This window comes from Berghia stephanieae, chromosome 1, assembly GCF_034508935.2.
Source record: "Berghia stephanieae isolate SIO BIC M18660-M18661 chromosome 1, UCSD_Bste_1.3, whole genome shotgun sequence".
NCBI lineage: Eukaryota > Metazoa > Mollusca > Gastropoda > Nudibranchia > Aeolidiidae > Berghia > Berghia stephanieae.
The window spans coordinates 108555512-108573011 of record NC_088360.1 but is presented as its reverse complement, the minus strand read 5'-3'; the positions used below and the strand labels follow the sequence as shown (position 1 = coordinate 108573011).

General features: G+C 36.8%; 1 protein-coding gene across 9 annotated transcripts in view; it reads right to left on the bottom strand.

The window, feature by feature from the left end:
* LOC144962693 (sodium-coupled monocarboxylate transporter 1-like) overlaps positions 1 to 17500 on the bottom strand; it is a 54718-nt gene that overhangs the window by 14880 nt on the left and 22338 nt on the right. For all 9 annotated transcript variants that reach the window (XR_013643512.1, XR_013643510.1, XR_013643511.1 and 6 more), the window contains 8 exons: positions 15699 to 15806; positions 14386 to 14454; positions 12870 to 12921; positions 11977 to 12044; positions 10554 to 10634; positions 9136 to 9209; positions 5477 to 5617; positions 631 to 766 (listed from right to left, as the gene is read on the bottom strand). Coding sequence is in view for 6 of the 9 variants with exons in the window: in XM_078895839.1 (XP_078751965.1) it covers positions 631 to 766; positions 5477 to 5617; positions 9136 to 9209; positions 10554 to 10634; positions 11977 to 12044; positions 12870 to 12921; positions 14386 to 14454; positions 15699 to 15806 (729 nt within the window). In the remaining 3 variants the exon portion in view is untranslated. The remainder of the gene's footprint in view (positions 1 to 630; positions 767 to 5476; positions 5618 to 9135; positions 9210 to 10553; positions 10635 to 11976; positions 12045 to 12869; positions 12922 to 14385; positions 14455 to 15698; positions 15807 to 17500) is intronic.

The following is a 17500-nucleotide window of genomic DNA, read 5'->3' as shown; positions in this document are numbered from 1 at the left end:
AAGCGCTATATATGATAAAGAAGAAACGAAATTGACGTTAGTCGGCTCCTTCTATTGTTTTTAAACAGTCATTAAAGATATTGATTAGTCCTCACAATATTCTGTCAATCAGAAAATATACGGCCAAGGTTACATACAGTATTGTGCATTGGTACGATATATCTGGCTGGAGAATGTTGTGAATATTTTACCTAAACGCATAGCATCAATAGATCATTTCTCTATGCGTATATTTTGTCTAGTTTTGTTTTGTTTTAATTTTTTTTCTTGTTATCTAATATTGAGAGCAGTTTCTCGTTAATATGTAACATAGGGGCAGCGTTGCTCAGCGATACGGTCTTTGCTTCGTACTCGACAGGTACCAAGTTCGATCACCCACCGCTGCGCTGTGTGGCCTTGAGGAAATCACTTTGCCCTCGGTCAATTCGCGGCCTTTCACTGCGGCTGACGCCTGGGTTATTTCATTTTTCCCTTAGAATAGAGCCTAGAGACAAATTTCCCCCTATTAGATGAATAGAGGGGATTTCAATTTATTATTTAGTTATTGGTGGATGGGGTGTTGTTGATGCTGCTATTATTATTGTTGTTTTTCTTGTTGTTGGGCAAACAATATGTTATATTAATTTTTACCTGGTTTGAACTATGAACGAGTTTCTTGCCGACAGGATCACAATCTCTGGTGACGTAGTACGCAAACAACACAATTCCACATAATAAACAGCAAAGACTTATAAAGCTGACAAGAACCATAGTCCCCAGTGTCGACCTGTTTAAATTTTAAAAGAAAAACATCAATTTTTTTATAGTTCTTCGGAGCCATCAGGTGCATGGCGCTAGAGTCTATCCCGGTTTCTATAACGCGAAACGGACTATAGCAATTGCTTGCTACCCTTTGTATAGGATGCTAGTCTATCGCAAATCACCTCTATGAGATCAAACAGACCCAGCTACCCATTCACTGCTGGGTGGACAGGTGGGGCAGAACAAAAAATCTCGACTGCACCCGGGATCGCTCTCAGTCCCTTTGCTTGTGAAGCGAGTGCTCTACCCACTGAGCTATTGGGACCCCCATTATTTTAGTTAACTGGAACAGATGATAAAATCCTGAAAAGGCCAAGCTGGTTTTGATGTCCAATTTCTGTTTATGAAACACAGAAAAAGAAACGATTAGAAAAGGACGTGAAGACGATTGAATGGAAAGAAAAGACCTACTCAAACATATTTAATCGACGTGTACATATACGCTGGTCTAACATCCAACCCCACTTCTGGGCCTAGTTTAACATTGTTGTAATGAACAACTATGAGCCCATAAGGAATTGGGTTACCAGACCTAAAATTAAGTTCACGTCGTGTTTAATACTTTTAGTTTAAAGTGCAAAATTCAGTGTATCATTTAAAGGTGGCAATGTGATGAGGTAAAGTAATAAACAATCTGTAATAACCTTATTACATGTATCGATGGTATTACCATATTCATATATTTACAGGTCTGATAGATAGTCAAAAGACGACGTGCACTTATTTGCAGGTCTGATAACCCAAATCATTATGGGCTCATTGTTGTAATGGAATCTCAAAAATGACGCCAAGCAATGTCCATTGAAACAATTTTAAACTCGGCCCATAAGTGTGTTCGAATGTCATACCCGCATATAAGTAGACGCCGTCAACTGCAATTGTGACCCTTCGCATCAAACCGGTATTAATTTAGTCGGGATGGTTAAGATGTTGAAAATTGAATTTATAGTCAGAAATATCAGACTTGTGTTGATCTTGTATGTTTTTTTAGGAGAATGGACACCATATTTCAGGGTGCCAATGCCAACAATATTTATTTTTGACCAGTTTTACATTTAATTCGGCTTTTAAGCAAAATGTTCGTTCCGACATAATACCGTTTTGAGACGATGGGTGCCAATTATGGTCCGGATTAAATTTAATAATAATAATAATAATAATAATAATAATAATAATAATAATAATAATAATAATAATAATGATAATGATGATGATGATGATGATGATGATGATGATGATGATGATGATGATGATGATGATGATGATGATAAATAGCACACATTATAGCGCCTTGCCACTTCTAAACAGGAACCGAGCGCTTTACATTGACATCAATTGAATTACAGAGATAGGGAATGAGATTAACGGAAGATTAGCGTCCCTTGATTGGACGTCACCTTACAGAGAGAACGTCCATTTTGTTTTAAAGTGTCTCAAACCGCTTTCACCAGAAGCGAGGACGAGAGACGCATGCGTACAACCAACATGACATTCTGTCTCTAATAACTTTTCCGCCGGTGACGTCATAGACTATGGGTGACGTTCAATCAAGGGACGCTACTCTTCCGCTAATCTCATTCCCAATACATAAGCACCAATTAATTATATTTGAAACAAATGGATTTTTAGGCCAGTTTTTTAGAAATTTAAAGGATGAGGATGACCTAACAGATGCTGGCAGGGAATTCCAACATTGAGGGGCGGCAAATTGAAACGATTGAGTGCCAACCTTACGAAGTATCTTTGGCCTCACCAATACTCTTCAACAGTAGTAACGTCACTTCCTTCCTAATGACGAATGGTAACTTAGTAACACTGGCTATAAACTATCGGAACAATGGCGGACGCCCGTATGAAATGTTTCTCCGGCGAGTATAAAAGCGTATTCAGAGGGGAAAAAAACATAAATTTGATCATGTTTTTACTTTTACACATTCTGATCACAAGGCATGTGAAAAGTTCTTGCCAGCATGAAGAATAAAAAGTAATGATTTTCTTTGTTTAAAACCAAGATGACCGCCGTTGCCGGGCGGCGTGACATCAGACTACTGAATCCAATTGAAACGATTGAGTGCCAACCTTACGAAGTACCTTTGGCCTCACCAATTTGAGCTAATCACCACTCAATCTCAAGGTTTCTGTTTGAGTACATACCTATAAAAGATTATTACTATACAAAGGGGACCCAATTTGTAAAGATTAAAATAAATTTTAAAAATAAAATATTAAATTCCCTTTATTCATACAGGGGGAATTTTTCTCTAGGGTCTATTCCAAGGAAAGACTGGAATAACCGAGGCGACAGCCGCAGTGCAGCGCCGAAAATTTATAGCCAGGGTAGCAATTTTATTATTAATCGATGTTAAAAAGAGGTCTTACTTACTTAGTCACTCTATTTCATGGACTAACTCTAGACTTAATTGATAGTAGGGGATCTCGATAGCTCAGTTGGTAGAGCACTCGTTTCACACGCAAAGGGACAAAGATCGACCTGGGTACAGTCGAGTTGGGGTTTTTTTTCTGATCCCCCTGTCTTCTCTACAGTCAATGGGTGGCCGAGTCTGTTAGATCTCCTGACTCCCCTGTCCACCCAGCAGTGCTTGGGTTGCTGGGTCTGTTAGATCTGGTGGAACGTACTTTGCGATGGACTAGCGTCCTATCCAAAGGGTAATAAGCTATTGCTATTGTCCATTTCACGCTAAAGAAACGGTGATAAACCGTAGCCATCGTAAAATTATAACCAGACACTGACCAAACAATGAGGTCAAAATGCCGGTCTTTTGCCACAAAAGAAAACAAATCGTGAGTCGTATTCAATAGTTCAACCAATGAAATACCTTGTTTCCTTCAGCTCTACAAACGACAACTCACTAGACGCCACACAAACCTAAAAAATGACGTCAAACTGCCAGTCTTAGAGGGTTCTAGTGTCAGGCTATAGATAGTTCGAATATAACGTCACTTAAGTCTTTGTTATTGTTTTTTGCCATCCGCGTTTATGAGTAACGCTCACTGAACTGTATTAACCTGACTATAAACGTTCATGGATACACCCAGTTTTGTGTGTTGGTCCGTTATACTTCCGGATGGCAATGTTATGAGCTTCTCAGCCAAGCGCATACTATTTATATTGTGTTAACGATGGCAACTGATAAACTCCAGCTCCACGGGCCTAATGGCTCTGAAGGAAATTGATACTATCGAGACATGAAACTTAGGGGATCTTTCCATATATATGTGACTCATCTATGTCACTCGGGTCTTTGTTATTGTGAGTAATCCTCACTAAACTGTATTAACCAGAAGATAAACGTTCAAGGTTACAGATAGTTTTGTGTGTTGGTCCGTTTTACTTCAGGGTGGCAATGTTGTGAGCTTCTTAGCCAAGCGCATACTATTTATTGATGGTAATATGTTTTATTCAAAATATAAACAATTTCTTCCCGCTATAACAATCGTAAAAATACACGAAAAGGTCTGAGAGAATTTCGTGACAATAAATCACAGAACTGAAGAGAGAATGCTGAGAAATCTGGTGCCAAAGTTCAATATGATTCAATAGTCTGATGTCACGTCAGCCCAGAAATGAGCAGCTTGGTTCTAAACAAAGAAAATCGGTACTTCATGCTGGTTAGAACTTTTTCACATGTCATGTGACCAGAATGTATAAAAGTCAAAACATGATCAGATGTATAATGTTTATAATGCGTCTGGATACACTTTTATGATCGTCGGAGAAGTATTTCATATGGGCGTCCGCCATTGTTCCGATAGTTTAGACCCAGTTACTAAGTTACTATGCGTCATTACGAGGGAAGTGACTGTTGAACCCTATTAAGATATATTATTCCACCTCATTTCATTGGAAAACCCTATCATATCTTAGTTAAATACGTAATCGTTGAATAATGCTTTGAACTCGTTGAATAAAATATTTATTCAACGATTGCAGAATATTTGCGCACATTTTAATTTTATTGGTGTGAAATTAGGTGCAAAAGACAGATGATTGGTAATTATAAATAATCTTTTGGTGCGCATGAATACAAATCCAACGTTTCTAGTTTTGGGTCATCTTCTTCTTCTTCTTCGTTCCCGTCACGTCATATGGTCAGTCCGGTCTGGTGAATGAAGCCCACAGTGGTCCTGAGTTCGTCCTCACTGCCGTACAGCTTCTTTGAGTTTGGGGTTGGGTCAGGCCAGAAGTTCCTTCTCAACTGGTTGTACCTTAGACATTCCATTAGGACATGATGTCCATTTTCGTTTTCAAGTCCGCAGTCACATTGTCCAGAGGCACCTGCTCTGGACATCCTCCACATATGTTCCTTTAACTGGTTGTGTCGTGTTCTCAGTCTGAAGATGATGACCTGTTCCTTTCTGTCGAGCACCTTGATAGGAGTCAAATTGTCATTCAAGCAGAAGGAGAAAGATACAAATTATGGTGAATAGAAGTACTAATACCATACCATTTGGTTACAAAATATCTAATAATATTACTTGGAGGGGCAGAATAAACGTATTCTTTCATTTCTTTGTATTTATTAAAATCGTTACATTTTTATAGTGCAATAACACATACTCGCAAGCTCGTTGTGTTATTGAGGACGAAAAAAAATTAACTCGTTTTATAAATTATACAAAGAGATGAAAGAATCGTATAATTTATATGTCTTACATTTGTGCTTTCCGTATCGTTGGCAGGGATTTGTATCGTAGTACGGATGCTTGAGAAATGCCAGACACCCTCAACCAGGCTACACTACCGCCAATGATCAGGGACCAGAAGGAATGACGAACAGTCGGATCGGGATCAAAGCTGTTGTAACAGAAAGGAGGAGGATGACGTCGCTTGGCTCCTTGTTATTATTTTTATAAAGCCTGATAGTGATTAGTTCTCACTAAATTATATCAAACAGACTATAAACGTTAAAGGTTACACAAAGTTTTGTGATTTGGTGTGATTAACTTGGCTGACGGATGTTATGAGTATTTCACCTAAGTTCAATTAACGTGCATTATGATATGGCATACTTGCCAATGCAGACATTGTATTTTAACGTGTTATGATATATAATTACTTGGCAGATAATTAATCCACTTGTATTTTATACACATGTGCAATAGTAGCTTAACATATTTTTATACGCTAAATTACTATTGCTTAACTACGTCACAGTCAAGAATTTTATATAACCTAAAAGAGCAATTATCAAACAATACACATGCTTAGTTATATTGCAATATGTCAATTGTGACCCATCGTCTCAAAACGGTATTATGTCGGAACGAACCAGATGCTTAAAAGGTTAATTTAATGTTAAAACTGGTCAAAAATATAAATTGTTGACATCAGCCCCCTAAAATATGGTATCCATTCTCCTCAATAAAACATACAAACTCAACATAAGATTGATATTTCTGGCTATAAATTCGATTGTCAACATCTTAACCGCCCCGACTTAATAGCGTTTTGAGGCGAAGGGTCACAATTATAGGGGGAATTGTGAATATTTTTGTAAGGCAACTGGATATTTCGACTTCGAAAATGAGGCAAAGAAGGAATCATGCAGAATGATACGAGGACAATCTTAAAAACGTCAGTTCTTAAATTCTCGAAAGAACCCTTTTGCATAAATGTACCCTGATTTAAATCGCCATATTGACTTTTACTGTTTACAAATTATCTGCTTTTCTAAATTTTAAAAATATATCTCTGTGAAATTATTTTATAATTAATTTTATTTCAATTATTTTCCTCTCGAAAAAATACCGAAACTGACCCTCGAAGAGAGAGAGAGAGAGAGAGAGAGAGAGAGAGAGAGAGAGAGACAGAGAGAGAGAGAGAGAGAGAGAGAGAGAGAGAGAGAGAGAGAGATGGTGTACTTGGCCATATTCATGTTAAACTGCCAGTAGCTGAGGTGGCACAGCTTTTCAATGTTACGGCTACCTGTTATTCTATTTTTGCCAAGTTCGACAACGAAAGGGCATGTGAGGGACCAAATTGGCGGACAGGCAAAACCCCGAATAACAACGGCCAATGGTGATCGGACATTTACTCGACACACAACCAACCACTCTCTCATGTCTCTGACATCGCTGTGGAAAACTATATTTCAAGTTGGAGCGAGAAGGCCTTCTCTGCAACCTCATCTTAAAAAAAAAGACTTGAGCGTTTATATAGCACAATATCCAATAAATATACCCAAAGCGCTTTACTAACTGAGAATAAGATCTTGGTACTCTAGTGGCCAGCAGCAGCAGCTGTAGATCCGCTCCCCAATCTCATTCAGGACTTCTGAGATCTCCTAAAAATACCTACAATGGAACAACAGTGCCAAGCAAGTAATGCTTACGAGCTTTGGAACATTGTTGAAACAGAATGGAATGACAACACACCATATAAATGACATATATACCCCAAGATAAACACCAGAGGAAGACCTGTCCGAGCCGTGATTGAAAATCGTTGTGCTGGCCATGCGCAGTACTGACTTTGTTGCGTCGATTGTTTTTCTCTTTTTCTGAAGCAGAGCAACCGACTCGTGTTCACTGGGTTGTCGTTACTTTTAGGATTATACATGTATGTTGATGACATTTGGATCACTTATATTAAAGATTTATATATATATAACATTTGCCCAATTATGGCTTTTAAAACTCAAACGGATTCATTCACATGTGTGCATAATCAAAACAAAGTCAGACATTGTTTTTTTTCTTGGTCTGTATCGTATAAAATTACGTGACAGTTCAATGTACGCTTACTATATAATCATACTAACCAATAAAACATTTTCCTACCTTCTGTATGGTATAGAATTACGTGACAGATCAATTTATACGTGTATTATAAAATTATACTAACCAATAAAGCCTTTTTTTCTACGTCTGTATGGTATAGAATTACGTGACAGTTCAATTTATACGTGTATTATAAAATTATACTAACCAACAAAGCCTTTTTTTCAAAGTCTGTGTGGTATAGCATTACGTGACAGTTCAATTTCCATGTATTATATCATGCTAACTATGGTTGGAGTAGATTTTTGGTATTTATATGTCTCCTTGCCTTGACATTACGTGACAGTTCCATTTACTGACTAATGCAGACATAGGAACATGTGAGAGTATACGAGTGAGAAGTCTTTTTCACTTTGCGCCGCTAAGAGTGCGCTTTTTTTAGACTTTTAAAGAATTTTAAAGAATTAAGCTTTTATACAGCGCAATATCCACTAAACGTGCTCAAAGCGCTTTAGAAGGGGTCTCTAGCCAACAGCGACATTTAACATGTAGGACGAGACATGACGCCTTTTAGGCGATATTACATTTTTTTCCCGGACAGATGCAACGCTCTTAACGTCCAAGTACTCATTTTACACATGAATACGGTGAGAGAATGTGAGTAAAGAGCCTTCTCCAAGGACACAACTATGCGCCAAGCGAGGCTCGAACCCAGGGCCTTCTGATCCGAAGACGGGTGTCATACCACTAGATCACATAGCCGCCCATTAGGTACGAAGGCCAGCGTCAAAAGACCACAAACAGTCTAATATTGAGCTTTAAGCCGTTATAACCAGAAATATAAGAGTTGATGTAGCTAGCTATCTTGAAAGATTAAGAAATTGATCTCACTTTCTCGAATGAAAGTTATTTATTAATTTGATCCAAAAAAATAAGCTTGAGATAAATTATTGAGCATGAGTTAGAATATTGAGTTTGAGACATAATATTGAGGATGAGACAGAATATTGAGTTTGAGACAGAATATTGAGCTTGAGATAGAATATAGAATTTGAGATAGAATATTGAGTTTGAGACAGAATGTTGAGCTTCAGTGTCATCTCGGGATGACATATTTCGAGAAAAAAAAAGTTTCAAATATTAAAATAGATTTTAAACATGATTGTCAAACAAAAGTTATTTTACGGATGCTTACCATAACAATTATGGTATCAAAATCTTTGCTTTATCCCTAACCAATATAAATGATTTTGTTAATTCTATTTCTGATGGGGACAAAGTGGCCGAATGCTTAAAAGCATTGTGCTGTGATCTGAAAGGTCCCGAGGTCGACCCCAGCTTCAGGCACTTTCTGATTAACCTCCAATTTGCTCACTTGGCCAACATGGGTAATTCCTGTTGACATTTAGACCTGTTTGATGGATTATCGATATTCCTTCATGTAATGCCTTTGCCGCGGTATCTTATAATGTTGTGCGGGAGGGCGTAAAGAATTCTGATGGCTGGTAAAAAATAAATACTAAAAAAAGATATTTTGTACTATATTCTCTTGGTAACATTAATGAATTTGTTTCTATATATCTGGTGACTTACTTAAATATTTTTAGTCTGCCCCATTCGTCATTGATCTCAAAGACTGTTGATAGCCCACCTACTTTGAGGCATCCCTGTAAAAATAATAATTACTACAGTTACATCATGCGAACGCACAACAATACATAATGATTACTATCCTGTTGGGGTCGGGGGTGGGGGGGAGATGTTCTCTAATAATAGCAATCTTAGCTAGGATGATATCACTATGGATAATAATGATAATGATAATGTATATATAATAATAATAATAATAATAATAATAATAATAATAATAATAATAAATAATAATAATAAATAATAATAATAAATAATAATAATAATAATATAATAATAATTAAATAATATTAATAATAATAATAATAATAATAATAATAATAATAATAATAATAATAATAATAATAATAATAATAATAATAATAATAATATTAATAATAATAAATAATATATAATAATAATAATAATAATAATAATAATAATAATAATAATAATAATAATAATAATAATAATAATAATAATAATAATAAAATAATAATAATAATAATAATAATAATAATAATAATAATAATAATAATAATAATAATGATGATGATGATGATGATGATGATGATGATGATGATGATGATGATGATGATGATGATGATGATGATATAATAATAATAATAATAATAATAATAATAATAATGATAATAATAATAATAATAATAATAATAATAATAATAATAATAATATATAATAATAATAATAATAATAATAATAATAATAATAATAATAATACAGTCCACTCCGGATGATCGCAACTCTGTTAATCGCAACTTTCGGTTAATTGCAACATTTCCCAAGAAACGGAATTAATTCTATATAAAAGTCACTGGTTAATTGCAACAAACTTCGGTTAATCGCAACAAATTTTCCCCCCAAAAAGTGGCAGATTCAAGAAATCAAGTAAACAAAATATGATTAAATTTAATCGTGACAGGTTGAAGAATCGAGAGTGAGTGGGATTTAATGCTACAAGTGTATCATCAAACTAGAACAGGCACAAGAGGACGAGACTTTGCAGTATGGGTTTGTAATGTCATCTGTGGCCATTAACAAGGAGTCGAGGGGGGTCGGCATGGACTTGACAACAGGTAGACAATGACATTAAAGAGAGACAAGGGTGATATCCTTTGTTTTGGGTTTGACAACTGTGCATTGTGACTAACGAGTTTAGTTAAAGCCTTACTGTCTCTCATCACGGCTAATCTCTTTCACTCTGATAAATGTTGAGAACAAAAGAGTGAAAGTTATTCCAATCAAATTTGCTTTTGCTGATGCCAAGATGTTGCGATTATCCTGAGTGGACTAATAGCGAGGAGGGGGAGGAGGAGGAGATTAAGAGTGAGTAAAAGACGAATAAGAAGAATTAACCACACCTGGATGGTAACAGCTAAAACCGCAGAAACCATTATCAAACACTGTAACACGTCAGTCCATATCACGGCTTTTATACCTCCCTGTTTGAGAACAGTAAAAATATTACACATGTTATTTACAAAAGTAGTCCTTCTGAGCCACCAGGGCCGTGGAGCTTGAGTTTATCCCGGTTTCTACACCGTGAAACGGAAAATAGCAGTTGCTAGCTATCCTTTGGATGTAACACAAAGTAAATTAGCAAGGTGTGACAGACCCAGTTGACGAACCAATACTGGGTGGAGAAGGGGGAGGTGGTTGGGGGGGGGGAGTCAGTATAAACTGCATCCGGGATCGACCACGATTCTATTGCTTGTGAGGCAAGTGCTCTACCAATTGAGCCCTCTGGTAAACCGTTATTTCCAAATATCTGTTGAATCTATATGAATTAATAATCGTCCTTATGCTTGCCATCTCACAAGGATGCCTCGGCTTCTCTTTGTGTCGTTCCAGGATGGAACAGGTAATAATGAGCTTAAAATATGGTTATAGGGAGAGAAGAAAACAAGTTGAACATTGGTGTTGCGTAATATTCACTAAATGTGCTCAAAATACTTTACAAGGGGTCCCTAGCCAACAGCAACATTTAACATGAAGGATGAAAAATGACGACTGTTAGGCGATAACAATGCTGCAAGTTTTTTTCCCCGACAAACAACGCTGTTCACGGTTAGGTACTGATTTAACACTTGAGTGTAGTTAGAGAATATGAGAAAAGAGCCTTTTCCAAGGACCCAAATATGCACCGCTCAGAGAGGGACTTAAATCCTGGACCTTCCGATCCGAAAGCACGTGACAAACATAGACTACACAGCCATAGGAAGTGGGGATCGGGATAATAAATTTGAATTAATGTGGATGTGTACTTACGATGCTGGTGAAGAATGTGGTTATTGAGGTCGTGAATATGTACTTACATGTGCTGGTGTACATTGGGCTTATTGACGCTGTGTACATGTACTTTCAATGCTTGTGTAGAGTGTGGTTATAGACGCCGTGAATATGTACTTTCAATGCTGGTGTAGAGTGTGATTATAGACGCCGTGAATATGTACTTTCAATGCTGGTGTAGAGTGTTGTTATTGACTTCGTGAATGTGAACTTGCAATACTGGTGTGCAATGTGCTTATTGACAATGTGTACATGTGCTTTCAATGCTGGTGTAAAATGTGCTTATTGACGGGTGGATATGTACTTACAATGCTGGTGTAGAGTGTGGTTATAGACGCCGTGAATATGTACTTTCAATGCTTGTGTAGAATGTGGTTATAGACGCCGTGAATGTGAACTTGCAATACTGGTGTGCAATGTGCTTATTGACAATGTGTACATGTACTTTTAATGCTGGTGTAAAATGTGCTTATTGACGGGTGGATATGTACTTACAATGCTGGTGTAAAATGTGCTTATGGCCGCCATGACTACCAGTGTCGCCTCAACGGGGAACCCTGTCACTGTAAAATTTGAATATTTGTTTAGAAAGATGGACATTTGAAACATAAAAAATCATTTTAGTAATTACACGTGACATAGGGCTTTCAGTCCTATCATGAAATGGCTTTGCGAAAAACTACAACATTTTTCCGAAGTAAAATTCTACTATTATTTATATTATTAACACTACAACATCAACGAGAACAAGAATTCCTTCTACTACTATTATCATTACGACTATTAATACTACTACTATTACTATTGTTACTTCTAGTATAGTTACTACTACTGCGTCTACAACTACTATTACTACTTCTACTATTTCCATTCTACTATTACTACTTCTACAACAACAACAACAACAACTACTACTACTACTACTACTACTACTACTACTACTACTACTACTACTACTACTACTACTGCTGCTGCTGCTGCTGCTGCTATTACAATAAAGGCTTCAAACACTTATGTTTCGCAATATCCTCATAACTGCTCAAAACGCTTTCCAGAGGGTTACTAGTCAGCATCATTTCTTAACATGCAGGACTAGATATGACGCCTGTACAACAGTATCACAATTCTTTTTCACAGAGACAACGCGTTTTACACCCAACTACTCATTTTACACCTGGGTATCGTTGCAGTGAAAGGACTCAAACTCTGGACCCCCCCCCCCCCTCTCACCGAGTTTGTAAGGCAAGTCTCATACTACTAGACCTCATAGCCGTACAGTAAGATGGCATTTATATCAGTTGTGGTTGGGAATAGTAAAAGTAGAAAGTGTAATAGTTATAGTTAGCTAATTAATGATTTGATTACGTTGGTCATAGTTGGTAACTCACCAATGTTGAATGCCGTGGATGGTCCAAATGAAACCGTTGCAATATAAATCAGCTGCGAAAAAGGAAATATGAAACAAAATCAAATTTTGACCGTGGAATATTTAACCTCTCTAAATATCTGATATGTATGAGAGTTCAACGTCTTTATCTTCAAAAGGCAGCAGCTTCTTATTGTGCTCAAACTATTATGTTATTACGTCGACCAATCAGCAAAGTCCCTAGCACATACGTGTTCCGTCGCGAACCCGCCCGAAGCTTGGTCACAACACACCGTTCAACTTGATGCTCTGCGATTTCTGGGTCTAATCCACATCGGGTACATGTTGGACAGGTGGAAAGTCCCCACTGATGAAGCGACTTTGACGTGAGGCAGGTCTTCGACCGAAGCCGATTCGCTACCATCCGATGTCTCCTCTTACTGGTGTAGAAACCTGGCAACTTCTCACTAGGCTTAGAGGAGTGTATGTCCCAGCCCCCTCGAGGGAAGGAATTCGTCCAAACCGACGTCCATCTCGTACATGCATCTCTGTTCGTAGTCAGGGAAGCTGCTTACAAGGGTTCCCGGGACTTATTTCGGCTCGAAACGATGGCGCCGTCCATAATGAGCTTCAGAGGGGTATCCCCATTCCCTCTCTCTTTGATCTTATTTAGTCAGTTTTCCGCCATGGAGCCGGCGCTTATCCCGGTTTATATAGCGTGAAGCAGACAATGACAATTGGTTACTACACTAGGACGCTAGTCTATCGCAAAGTCATTTCTACTCAATCACTGCTGGGTTGACAGGGGGTCAGAAAAAAATCTCGACTGCACCCGGGATCGATCTCAAGGAAATCCCTCAAATGTAATCTACCTTCATCTCCTATTATTGGACTGAAAGGAAGCTTTTTCTAACTAAACGCCATACCCTGAAAAAAAAACTCGTTTTTATAACTGTTGGCCAGCTTTCAGGTCTTCTTTCAAATATCCATCTTGGAAAAAAAAGTTCTTAAACCTGGGACTTTGCGAAGTACCAAGTTACATATTTATGAAGGATCTTTCTATCCAGCAGTAATTGGGTAGCTTGCTCTGTTAGATCTGGTAGAAAATACTTCACGACTAGGTTCCTATAAATAGGGTAGCAAGCAACGATCATAGGCCGTTTCTCGCTAGACAAACCGGGGTAAACCTAATGGGTCTGAAGGAAGGTATTTAATTACGTACCATAAGATCCCGTCGCCTAAGCATTCTATGAAGGAATAAAGATAATCCATCAAACAGGATGTCTGATGTCAACAGGAATCACCCATGTGGTCCAAGTGAGCAAAGTGGGGGTTAATAATCTTGCTCAAGGAAAAAAACGAAAGTGCCCGAAGCGGGGCTCGAACCCGGGGCCTTCCGGATCACAGTACAATGCCTTAACCCCTCGACCACTTCGCCCCGATCAATAGATATGTGAGGTCAAGCTTGCAATTTAACTGGCGCTTACGACATACATTGATTTAAAGTGATGCTACTTAGGTAAAAACAAAAGCATTACCTGGGATATAATCAGCATGGTGGTCCCTACCAGACGCGCCGTTCTTGATTTAAACCTTATTTCAAGATACTGTGAATAAACAATTTATAAGCATTTGTGTATATGTGTTTTTTTAAAAATTCGAATGTACATTTCAAAGTGTTAAAAGGAGGAGGAGAAGAAGAAGAAGAAGAAGAAGAAGAAGAAGAAGAAGAAGAAGAAGAAGAAGAAGAAGAAGAAGAAGAAGAAGAAGAAGAAGAAGAAGAGAAGAAGAAGAAGAAGAAGAAGAAGAAGAAGAAGAAGAAGAAGAAGAAGAAGAAGAAGAAGAAGAAGAAGAAGAAGAAGAAGAAGAAGAAGAAGAAAAGAAGAAGAAGAAGAAGAGAAGAAGAAGAAGAAGAAGAAGAAGAAGAAGAAGAAGAAGAAGAAGAAGAAGAAGAAGAAGAAGAAGAAGAAGAAGAAGAAGAAGAAGAAGAAGAAGAAGAAAGAAGAAGAAGAAGAAGAAGAAGAAGAAGAAAGAGAAGAAGAAAGTAGGAAGAATAAAGAAGAGAAGAAGAAGAAGAGAAGAAGAAGAGAAGAAGAAGAAGAAGAAGAAGAAGAAGAAGAAGAAGAAGAAGAAGAAGAAGAAGAAGAAGAAGAAGAAGAAGAAGAAGAAGAAGAAGAAGAAGAAGAAGAAGAAGAAGAAGAAGTTGATGTTATTCTTAATGTTCTTGTTGTTCTGTTTTTTGTTATTGCTATTGATAATGCAAATCAGGGAGAAGTCAATGGTGTAAAAGTCTGAAACAGGGCCAGACGATGCACAGAAAGCCCCTGTCGTGTAAAGGCAACATGTCTGACTGGTAATCAGAAAGTCTGAAGTTCGATCCCAGTCAAGGAAAACTGAATTTTTAAGATGTGTTATTTTTAATATCTTTTTTTTTTTCTCTTATATTTTCTGTTTTGCTTAGTCTGACACTGTTTCATACATGCTTTTTCATATATTTAATTATGACAACACTTTTGAAGCTGGACTTCAACCAATAGGATTCAATCGTCTGATATCACATCCGCCCAGCAACGAGCAGCTTGGTTCTAAACAAAGAAAATCTGTAAACTTTTTCACATGTCGTGATCAACATGTATAAAAGTCAAAACATGATCGGATTTATAATGCATGATTTTCTCCTTTGGATTCACGTTAATGCCCGTCTGAGAATATTTCATAAGGGCGTCCCCCATTGTTCCGATAGTTTAGAACCAGTTACTAAGTTACTCTGCGTCATTACGAGGGAAGTGAGGTCACGACTGTTGAACCCTATTACAGGAATGTACTTCTATCTCTGTCCGCTTCCACTTACTTCAAAAGCACTAGTGATCTGTAGTGGATAAAGGAGGGGCACGATTATTAAAGCAGTAACCAAGCATCCCAATGCCATGCCGGCCGTCTGGAGTACAAAAGCAGCACCCTGTGAAATCAAATATTGGAGACTTGGTTATTCTCTAAAAGAGCGATCGATTTTAACTCACTCAATCCTAGTGATTATTGCTACTTTTCAAAATTGCAAAAAAATGTATTTAAAATGAGCATTGACATTGTAGATAGTTTTATTCATTAATTATCATCAACGTGTAAAAAACTAAAAACATTAGCTTTGATACTAGGCCTATCATTTGTCTCAAAACAATGTAATAGATAGGCATGGGGTAAATTTAACCCTGGTAAACTTCGGATATAGTCGGGATTAGGGTTGAGTGAGTTAAGATAGGATGAGATAAGATAATATATTGGTATAAAGTTGGTAACATCTGGGATGATCGAATGAAAGAGAGCTAGAGGAAGACAAAGAATGACATATCTAATTAACCTGAGAATGGCCAAACGTGATTTAAAAAACAACACAGATTTCATGCGCACCGAAGAGGATCGTGATTCGTGGAGACAGCTCTGACCGGCAACGCTCAAGAACACAAGCCACGATGGATGAAGATAAGAAATACTTTATTCATCCTTGTATTGAAATAAAAATTCTGTTTCACACAATTCGGTAATATTTAAAGGAAATATCTATGTAAAGAAATGAAATAAAAATTAGCAACGATTATTAAAAGTCTTTAAAAGTTTAGCGGAACAACACATAAATCTAGTGACTAGGTGTCGGATAATACTTATGTTAGAATTCTTGCATTTGAATGTTTTAAATATAAATGAATACGAAAATAATTTATAAATTGGTATCTAAAAGTTAAATGGTGTTATAATTCATTTTTTTAAAATCGTATTATGACGGTTGTGTAAATATTTCATCTGAAGAATAAATATATTATTTTGCGCGATCACAGGATTTTGGTTATTTATTATTTGTTTTAAAGTAAAAGAAAGTAGATAATAGATTGGGTAGGAGTCTTCTAAACAGTACAAGGTTGTAAAAATAGATTATTATTTCATTTCAAGAAATAATTTGGGTTTTAAACGGTGTAAATAACTCTACATTTAAATTTAAGACAAATAAGTTAATATGCTATATTAGTTACTATCTGCATGATTATATTAATACTATCAAAGATTATAACACAATGACTGTGAAAATTAAATATCTCTTAAAAGACGGCACTAAAGCTAAATCTTATAGACGCATTGATAGCCACGCCTCTCGGACAGTTGTCATAATGCAAACAATGACAGCGATTGGTAAACAAAGCAAACTACACATATTTTACTATTGATGGTATTAGTATACGTAAAATACCCACTGTTCTTCCGCTTGATGAATAAAACCAACACAGAAATCTATGTGTAAACTAAAACGTTTATAATATGATTGAAATTGTGTGATAACTAGTCACCCATTTGCGGGTATGAAAACAATAACAATGATCAGAAAAAGGTCGAATTCATTCACTTCATTGTTTATAAACAACCAACTATGTTTGTCCGAGCACGTGTGAGTATGTCACAAATTCCATGTTTTGATAAGCCAAAAATCTACTGGGAAATTAAACATTGTTATAAATAGAAAGAAGTTGACGTCACTTGGGTCTTTGTTAATGTTTTTTTTTTTTGCCATCCACGTTTATGAGTAATTCTCACTAAACTGTATAGATAGCATGCACTTGGCTAATAAGTTCACAACATGGCCATCCGGAAGTATAACGGACCAAC